Consider the following 9,905-nt stretch of genomic DNA (forward strand, 5'->3'; position numbering starts at 1 on the left):
CTAGCCTGGTGCCTGACGCTGGTGGGCCCTCCCTAGCGTGAGGATGGTTTCCTTGGTGTCATTCTCAGAGTCGATGCCACATTCATTTTGGTCTGTTCTCAGCAGTGCAGCATTGTGCTCAGCTTCACGCAGATAGTCCAGGGTTTTTCCCTAAATTCTGTTTAAACCAAACTCATGGTTTAGGTTCAATGCTAAGCTGCTCTTATTTCTATCACTTTCTTTAGGCAGATGGGTCCCTTTCTCTAGAACACTCTAAATGAATAGTTTAAATTTAGATAATAAAGGAGAATGGGAATAATTGAGGGAGAACTTTCTTTTTAAAATGAATTTTTAGTCAAGTGAATTGGCAAAGTAAAGATGACAGTTCAGAAAAATTTACTTTGGGTAGGGCAAACTTAATTTTAATGGGCAACTTCATATCTAAATTGATACGAGTGGAGTTGTTAGTCCAAAACACTCAATTGTGTCTGCTCCTCCTTAAAAAAATGTCACATGCTTTTTTTGTTTGTTTGTTTGTTTTGTTTTGTTTTGTTTTGTTTTGTGAGGAAGATCAGCCCTGAGCTAACATCCGTCCTAATCCTCCTCTTTTTGCTGAGGAAGACCAGCTCTGAGCTAACATCTATTGCCAATCCTCCTTTTTTTCCCCAAAGCCCCAGTAGATAGTTGTACGTCATAGTTGCACATGCTTCTAGTTGCCGTATGTGGGACGCGGCCTCAGCATGGCCGGAGCAGCGGTGCGTCGGTGTGCGCCCGGGATCCGAACCCGGGCCGCCAGTAGCGGAGCTCGCGCACTTAACTGCTAAGTCATGGGGCTGGCCCAAAAGTCACATTTTTAATGCTTGATAGAACCAAAGTTAATGTTGTTCCAGTTCAGGTTATCTTTTTTTGTCAGTACAAGCTACATTTTAACAGTGATTTGCTATGAAATTTTTCTTGCGTTTTGTATCTTTGTCCAGAAACTAATCGATGTTTTGATGGTTTTATTGGCTTGTATCTGATTGGTATCATTGCTGTATTTCATTATGTAGAAAACAATAGCACTACAACATTTAAGTCATTTGTTAATACCCAAGCTTATGGATAGTAATTTCCCACTTATCCGAACTTGTGGCTTTGTAGTTTTTTTTTTTTTTTTGGCACTCAACTTTTACATAAGAACACAAACCAGTAAGAAATAGAAGGAATGGATTTACAAAGGCAACTTCTGCAGAGTAAGAACAATGTCTGTGCTGTAAATATGTTAACTGATGTTCCTAATGGAAAACCTCATTACATTCCTCTGCCATGGGTTTTAGTGACCAGACGTGATTACAGGGCAGTGCGGCTAAATGATATTTAGAACCGAAGAGAGATTTATTCCACTTCAAATTAATGACCTCGAGAGGCAAAACACTTTCTTCACTGGTGCTGCCATTGCTGAAAACTGCCTTCAGAACTTACAACTCAGTGCTTCTGAATGTCTTAGAGACGACAAGTCGTCCGTCTCATGAAGATGGCCTTGATCAACATTGGTGCAAAAACTGGGTTATAGTATGTTTGATCAGAACAAAGAGTGTAAGTTAAGTAATCCCTGGGATTGTCTGTAAATACGCATCCAAAACAGGTATTTAAAGCTGTTATAATGGCATCATTATTGGAAGAATTATATATTCAAATTCATATATTCTATTGTTAAAAATACCTCATCATTTTACAGTCATTCTTACTCTTGAAAGTGATTTTATAAAGCACATTAAAAAAAATCTATAAAATAAAGTTCTGATCATTTCCTAATTGACAAATATATTGGTTAGGAAACATGTAAGACTGCTCTGTAAGACAGAAGAGTCTCTCTTGAGTCTATGGAGGCAGTCCAGGGCTGGTGTGTGGCTCGCTGTGGTAGGAGCCCAGGCTCCTTCTGGTTTGCTGCCTTTCTTAACACTTGGCTTCCACTGATAGTCCGAAGTGGCTGTTCCCCTCCCACCATCACATCTGCATTCCAGCCACTAAGGACAGGGACTGGGAAGAGCAGGGCATCCTCCTTCCCTTTAAGGACATGAACTGAGTGTCGCGCAAGTCACTCCACCTCATCCCATGCCCAGAACCACATCTAAGAAGGCCCCACCTAACAAGGAGGCTGGGAAATGTAGTCTTGAACTAGATCAGGAGTCAGCAAACTGTGGCCCATTTCCTGTTTTGATGAATAAAACGTACTGGAATATAGCCATACTCATTCATTCACATATTTTCTAAGCAGAGCTGAGTAGTTGCGACGGAGACCATATGGCCTGCAGACTAAGATATTTACTATCTGGCTCTTTATAGAAAAAGTATGCCTACCTCCCCAGGACCTAGGGGGCCTGTATGCCCACCTCAAATACCTATCACCAAAGAAAAAGGGGAGGATGGATATTTGGAAACAACTAGTATAAAAACAGCAAGTTTTTACCAAATAGGCAGTTTTTGTTACCATGAAAATCATGGTTTTTCAGTCTCTTTTCTCTCTCAAAATTTAAAAAAAAAAAGCTGAAAATTAATCTTACGTACTTAGTAGTTTTTAAAACAATTAGTTTCTGGCTTAGTGACCACTTGTTATTAAACTCAGTCTCTTCATGAATAACTCGAGAGGAAAGTGTAGTCAAGAACAGTTTGCTCTTTGCTCCAGTTGTGTGTCATCTTCCTGTTGTCTCCTTGCCGCCCGTCATGGTCCTATTCCCCAAAGCTACAAATGTTTGGAAAGTCTTGAGAACTATGTTATAATTAAATGTCATTGATCTGAAATTTTTTGGCTCTTGGTTCTTCCCCCATAGTTAGGTTTAGAAATAACGCAGTTGTTGAGATCTGGCTTCTCACTCCAAGGCACTTTTTTTCATTTGTATTGTACCATACCATATAATTTACAATCAAGAGCTTTTGAGAGAAAGTGCTTCAAAAAATAGAGAAAATAAAATTACAGGCATTTTCCATGAGGAAACCTTTGAAGTCAGCAATCTCATAATTTCTCTTTCTATGTTTTACCCTTCTATGAAAAAGGAAGAAAAGGAGCTAATAACAGGCACAGAAAGAAAAATATTACCAACTAGCGCTGTTCTACATGTATGTCAGCGTAACCAAGACTCGCCATTTAGCGTTGAGATGCCCATGCGGGGTGGGCCAAAGTTCGTACAGGGTGAGGGAGAAGTGGTTACAATAGTCCTGAGGAAGGTTATTTGGGATGTGGTGTTTCCCCCCTGCCAGCCAGAATCATAGTGAAAACTGGGCAAAAAATCGAAATGAAGCTCCCAAAGCTTTTCCTTCTAGACTTCTTTGGCCAACAACTAGCAGTTGAGTGCCTTCCTGTGAATTAGAAAATGGCATCCCTTTCAGGCTGCGGGGTGGCAGAAACCATCCTCACTGTCAGCAGGTGAATCCTGGAGGAGCACCTTTTCCTCCAAGCTGCTGGCCTCGAGGGGTCTTTCTGTAGAGCACGACCTGGACACCCTTAGGGGTCGCCTTGTTGCTGCCGCCCTAAGGAAAGTCCAGACGAGCCTAACGGGTCAGGTGTTGCTCCATCTCCCCTGCTCTGAGACTTGGTTAGGCATTTTGAGGAAGAGGCCTCAAGATGCCCGCCCAGAGGCAGGAGTGGTGAGGGGCAGGAGGTGAGGGTGGACACTGCATCTGCCCAGCTTACACAGAGGAAGCATGGGCAGCGGAGCCCACAGGGAGGGCTGGCTGGAGCGAGTCTGCAGAGGAGTCCCCTGGGCAGACGGAAGTGAGTGCAGAAAGTCCTGGCATCTTGGGAAACACACTGAGCAAACGTATATGCCAGACGTATATGCCAGAGGCTCAGACAAAGTTGGACCCTTTCTGAAACGTCTGGATCTCATATTTTTGAAACAGGAACCCTGGTCTTAAATTGGCCAGTCTGAGTCTGGTGTCTCTCAACTGGCACCTCATTTATTTCTCTCTATAAAATTTGTCACTTTTTTAACTGGATTAAAAATTTATTCACCACGACTCAGACCTGCTAAGAACATGTAGCTTCTTTATATTCTGTGATGGGTTTATCGTCCAGCTAGTTAGGGGAGGGCACCAGTAACCAGCTTGAAACTAGTGACATCACAGTCTCTGATAGGGTAGTCTGGTGGATGAGCGCCCCGGGCAATGTTCCGTTTTCCTGACTTTGTTTCCCTTCCCCTCTCTAAGAAGGACAGGCCTTCTGTGACCGCATGATGGGGAGAGAAAAATGGGCCTCAGCTCCACACAGTGCCCTTATGTCCTCACTGGTCTTTGTCTGGTCCAGTCCTGTCTGGCCACTAGGGCCAGTGTGGTGGCACCAGCCAATTTCAGGAATCTCTCATACCAACCAGTTGTCTCCAGCCACAAAATCCCCACCCACCACTGCCTTGTCCTGCCCCCAGGCTTCTGTCAGCCCCTCAGGACCCCCACATGCACTCACCAGTGTGTGGAGACTTCGGGATCAGCAGTACCACTTAACTACTCTGGTACCTTGTCAGATTTTTCTGAGAGGCTTATGGTCTCTCCGTCTGCTTGTACAGGTATTCAGTGAAGAAGAGGAGAAATTACCCATGTTGTATAATAGTCAAGGCAGGTATGCAGCAATTCATTCAATCAGTATACATTCATCAGGCATACACTAAGGGTGCCTACCTGCAAAGAAAAATAGTCATTTGTATCTTCTTGAAGCAAAGGTTCGTGGTGGGAAGAGAAGAGAGCTGAAGAGCCCGGCAGAGAGTCCATAGGCAGGCCTCACTTGACAGGTGAATCGGCACCACTTACCAGCTGGGGTTCATTGGGCAAGTTGACCTCCCAGACCTGGACCTAGCTGCAGAGGAAACGAGGTGATGTGTGAAAGCTCTGAGGACGGTCCTTGAATTAAGAGGGCCTCGGTCAGTTTGCCACTTCAGTAGAGGGTAGAGGCTCAGAAAGCTTATGTGACTTGCTCAAGGCTGCACAGCTAGTAGTGACAGGGCCAGGTGATCAGTGAGCTGTTCTTTACATTCAGACGAGAAGTGCCTGTATATATGTACCTGGCGTGTTGGGCCGGGGTGTCCTTCCTCCTCAAAGACCACAGATCCCAGATGTGGGAACCCTTACTTTATGGGCTTTTTGCTCCCTCCCAACTCCCCTACTATCTGCTGGCTCATTTCTAAGTGCGGTTTCTGGTATTCTCCTCCTCTGGACATGAGCATTTTGCTATATAAGACTGCAGAGGAGCCCCCAGTGCAGTATACGTCACACCATTTGGATTTGGAGGGCCCCAGCAACCTGCCAGTACCTTGTTGATGGCACCCTTGGGGACTTTGCTGATCACTCCGTAGACATATACCCTGATGGCACTTGGGTCCTCACATCCAGCCTCATCTCCCTTCACTCTGAGGGCACTGGTCCGTGCTCTTACGCACCCGTGTGATTGTGGCATGGGAGGAGGGCAGCACAGGGCCCATAGGTGACTGTGGAAGCAGAGGGCTTCATCTGCCGGCCCAGAATGCACAGCAGCTCTTTGGGTCAGTCTGTTTCTCCGGTCGTTCCAGCCTGATGGTTTCATGAAAGCACACGGAGACACTGCCCACTTTTGGGCTTCCCCTTTCCGCTTCCATTCCGGTGTGCTTGCCCTTGTGACGCTGGTCCTGATTCCTGACCTAGCGGTGTGATGGAGAGGGTGGTTAGATGCTTTGCTACATCCCAGGCATGGCGCTACCTAAATCAGTGATCTCATTGAATCCTCATGCAGTCATATGAGATTGGGACTTTGATATTGCATCCTTACGAATGAGAGACTGAAGCACAAGAGGGTTTGAACTGACTTGCCTAAGATCACACAGTTAAGCATTTGGGAGCTGGTGCTGCACTAGGACACCTGGCTGGTCCAGAGCCAGCACTGGTAATCCCTGTGCAGCGTTCGCTCTGGCCTGGTGCCCGCTCTGGATTTGGTGACGTGTGGAACTCTCTCTGGATCTGAGTTTACACACAGACTTCTCTGGCTCTTCCCACTCCTTGCATTTTCTTTGCCTGTTTTGTTGCATAAGGAGCAGGCACCACCACTCTCACCCCGTCCCATCAGCAAAGCAGAGTAACCGGTTCCTAAAGCAGCTTGTATGCTTGGTTTCTTACAAAGACTGAGAATTTTACTTCTTCCTTCTTCAGGGATTGTTATCTTTTTGCTAAAGGGTATTTGTTTAGTTCTTTTGTGGAGAATCTGTGAGATGTAGTACATGTTTAGAGTCTGTCTGAAAAAGGCTTTTTTTTTTGTTCATCGATAATAGTTTAACTAGGTAAAGAATTTTAGGTTCACCCTGAGGTTCCCCGGCACTGGAAGCGCTGTTGTGTTCTGGCGTCTGTTGTTGCTGGTGCGAAGCCACGGGTCTGGTGTGGGTTCTTCTGGAGGCGACCGGCGTGTGTCTGATTCTCTCTGTGTCTGCCTCGGCGCCGGGACACGGGCAGCTGCTTTGTTTCCAGCCTCTGTTCGGGGGCAGGTGGCACAGTCATCCTAGCCCTCACCTCCTGGTCCGTAGTGTCGGGTGGGTCAGAGTTGGGCCTTGGGGCACAGGTGCTCACAGGTATGCCGCCCTCCCCGCTGTCACGGAGGGCGGATTGTTTTACCATCTTCCTCAGGACTCTGAGGGATTTCAGTCTGAAGACTCGTGTCCTCCTGTTCTCTGTTCTCTGACTCTAGAACTCCTGTTAGACATAACCTACACATATTTTATGGCTCTTAACTTTTCTTTCATATTTTTTTTAATCTCTATCTCTCTGCTCTATTCTGGAAAATTACTGTAAGTCTCTTTTTTAAAAAATAATTTATTGAGGTGAAATTCACATAATATAAAATTCACCATTTTAAAGTAAACAATTTTGTTGCATTTAGTATATTCACAATATTATGCATCCACTACCCCTATCTGGTTCCAAAACATTTCCCTCACTCCAAAGTAAAACTCTGTATTAGTGTTCTCCAGAGAAGCAGAACCAATAGGAGGTATATAAAGAGATGTACTGTAAGGAGTGACTCACGAGGGTATTGAGGCTGAGAAGTCCCAAGGTGGACTTCTGGCAAGCTAGAGACCCAGCAGAGCCAATGGTGTGGTTCCAGTCCAAGTCCAGAGGCCTGAGCCGATGGTGTAGTTTCAGTCTGAAGGCAGGAGAGGACCAGTGTCCCCGTTCATGCAGTCAAGCAGGTGAAGTTCCCTTACTCAGCCTTTCTGTTCCGTTCAGACCTTCAAGTAAGGATGCACAGGACAGCGAACTCAGCACAGGCCAAGTCTGGTCTCCAGAGGGCGACTGCTTCTAATTCATGGTCTGCGACTCACTTCTAGCCACAGCCCTGGGCAGACACGGTTCTTCCTGCCCCCGAGAAGAGCAGAAGAGCAGGTGGTTCTGGACCCCACATGCCTGGAGTGTGTGGCTTTGGGCCTCCTGGCTCACATCTGTCTTGGCCCCTTGTGGAATATGGATGGGGCCTTTGCCCCCCTTTACTACTGTGGCCTCCCCTCTCTCCCTCCAAAAACCTCTCCCTTCCTGGTCCACAGAAATTCCCCTTTCTTGTGTTGAAGAGTGACTATTTTAAACTATATTTTTCTTTAATTTCTATGTTTTAAATCGAAAGTGTGGGGATTTGAGGGCACCCAATAAATACTACCCCTTTCCCTCTAATTGAGAAATAAGAAACAACTACAAAAAGAGTAAGGCATATAAAGGTCAGACTCTTACATTTATTACTGATAAAGCTTAATCTTAGAGAGTGTGGTCTTTATCTGTAGGCAATACTGGACTCCCAGTACTGCCTCCAGAGTTAGACAGGCAGGCCTGGCAGGGTTCCTGCTGCAGGGTCAGTCGGCTTCTGGAAACAGCATGGAGGAACAGGGCAGATTATAGACTTCCTGCGGACAGCTTGCTTCCAGTAGAAGAGGAAAAAGAAGAGGCCAGGCTCCCCAACTCTGTTTTCTCCTCTCGCACATAGCAGTCTGATTCTCACGGGGAACCGTGGGTGAGGAGGCGAAGAGAGGCAGGAGTATTAGGCTTGTGGAGCTCTCTCTGCGTGAAGGAGCCCATCGGAGGAGTGTTGCTCCCGTAGCAGAAGTGGGGAGTGTTCAGCATATGCACATTCTCTGTCCTGTTCTGGAAGTCAGTCCCTTGTATCTGGACCTGAGGAGAGTCCATGTCCAAGTTCGCTGCCTCGTTAGTCATCATGACTTGGCTGCAGGGGAGCCGAGCCACTCTGCCCAGTCTGGCATCCAGGCTAACCCTTTCTCGGCTTCTTTCCTGTCCCCTCAAGGAGTAGCCTCAGAGAGAAACTATCCTCAGCGTGGCGTCCCCTGGGCTCGTCTTCCTTGCCATAATAGTAAGTGGGCGTGGGCCCAGAGAAAAGAGGGAAGGAGGGTGCTCGTGTCTGCCTCTGGCCTGGGAGGAACCTTTGGTCCACCAGGTCTAGCTCCCCAGGGCACTCTATTGAAATCTGGAGCAAAAGCCCAGAGTCATCAAGAATGTGCTTACATGTGTTGATCTCTGCTGTGGACAAGGGCAAAACTAAGAAAAGACACCAACTCCCAGATACTTCCTAGTGAAAGGGAGAGCCTGTTTATTAAATTATTCAAAATTAATAGTTTTCTTTCTTCCTTAGTGTTATGTAATGGCTCTATGAGCAAAGAATAATATATATAAGTTTTGTTGACTCTGCTTCCGTTTGTTCTCGCCTCCCATGGTTCTTCATATTTGTTTACCATTGATAGCAAGCTTGACTGTTCATTGCTTAACTTGTTTTCTTTGTCTAAGACTGTCTGAATTGGGGTTTGAAATGAAAGGATATTTGCCTAATCTAGCACATTCTGTCACCTCTTTTTACAAGGTCCTTCCCAGCGACCCCTTCTGGGTGCCAACCACTGAGGAGGAATACCTGCACTTTGGGGAGAAGGCTGACTCTGAGAACCAGGCCCGGAAGTACATGAATGCGGTGCGGAAGCGGAAGGGGCTATATGTGGAGGAAAAGATTGTGGAGCACGCCGAAAAGCAGAGAACCCTCAGCAAAAATAAGTAGCTACTACTACTGGCGGATTCTTTTCTTTATAATAAATTAACAAGTATCACCCAGGGCTTGATACTGGGAAAATTTCTTTATGCTGCATTATCTCTGTGCATTCACTTTCAATAAAGTTGATCCATATAAATATTTTAAAGAGGGCGTTAGAGAACATGTTTCCAAAGTGTTGTTTTAATTGATTCTGGTACAAGGCAAGAAGTTATCATAAATGTTGCAGTGATGACTTATTACTATCCCATATATAACCCCCGATGGTAAGATGTGGGCCGTGGTACGGGCGGCCTGTTCAGTGCTGGGGGCAGGCACCATGCGCAGACCCCACAGTGGGCAGTGTCCTCTACACTGAGCAGGCACGCCTCTGCCTGTCTTCACAGTGTCACACCTCTGATTACATCCTCCACTTACACATATTTCATATTGAATCATTGAATCGCAGCCTTTAATATCATTTGGAGAGAACACATACTTGAGAGACCAGCTCCCTTTTAGTTCTTTAAACTAAGTTGCTGCTATGGCTGATCCATTTAATGTTTTATTTTCTAGCAAGACAATGTAATGTTCGATTGTCAGTCTTTACACTTTGTGTTTTTACAACTCCCTCATAATTTGTATCACTCATTTAAATAAATGTTAATGAAAGTTATGATCTAATCCTTTTTCTCTTAAAAAAAGGTAAATTTCTGGAGTTTTCTTGGCTATTTCCTTTTAGCCTTACCAAAGGGATATTAGCTAATGTGCATGAGATTATTGCCTTTATTGTAAATATTTTTCTGAAATCTCCTCAATTGCCTCATTCAGAGATCCCCATATAAGGAACAAATGCAATTCAGTCAAAAATAGATTTTGTAATTTTTGATGTTAACATGAATAATTTTTAAAGCCACTTAGA

The 9,905-nt window shown here is 45.3% G+C and overlaps 1 protein-coding gene across 5 annotated transcripts in view; it reads left to right on the top strand.

Annotated features, from left to right (window-relative positions):
* EFL1 (elongation factor like GTPase 1) overlaps positions 1-9,152 on the top strand; it is a 129,207-nt gene extending 120,055 nt beyond the window's left edge. For 4 of the 5 annotated variants that reach the window (XM_087429033.1, XM_004431997.3, XM_087429034.1 and 1 more), the window contains one exon: positions 8,825-9,152. In XM_087429033.1, the coding sequence (XP_087285159.1) occupies positions 8,825-9,013 (189 nt within the window). In that variant the 3' untranslated portion in view covers positions 9,014-9,152. The remainder of the gene's footprint in view (positions 1-8,824) is intronic. The other variant, XR_015551651.1, reaches the window with a different exon arrangement.
* Positions 9,153-9,905: the final 753 nt, after the last annotated feature.

Source organism: Ceratotherium simum, chromosome 3, assembly GCF_057802395.1.
Source record: "Ceratotherium simum simum isolate JZ-2026a chromosome 3, ASM5780239v1, whole genome shotgun sequence".
In the NCBI taxonomy this organism is placed as follows: domain Eukaryota; kingdom Metazoa; phylum Chordata; class Mammalia; order Perissodactyla; family Rhinocerotidae; genus Ceratotherium; species Ceratotherium simum.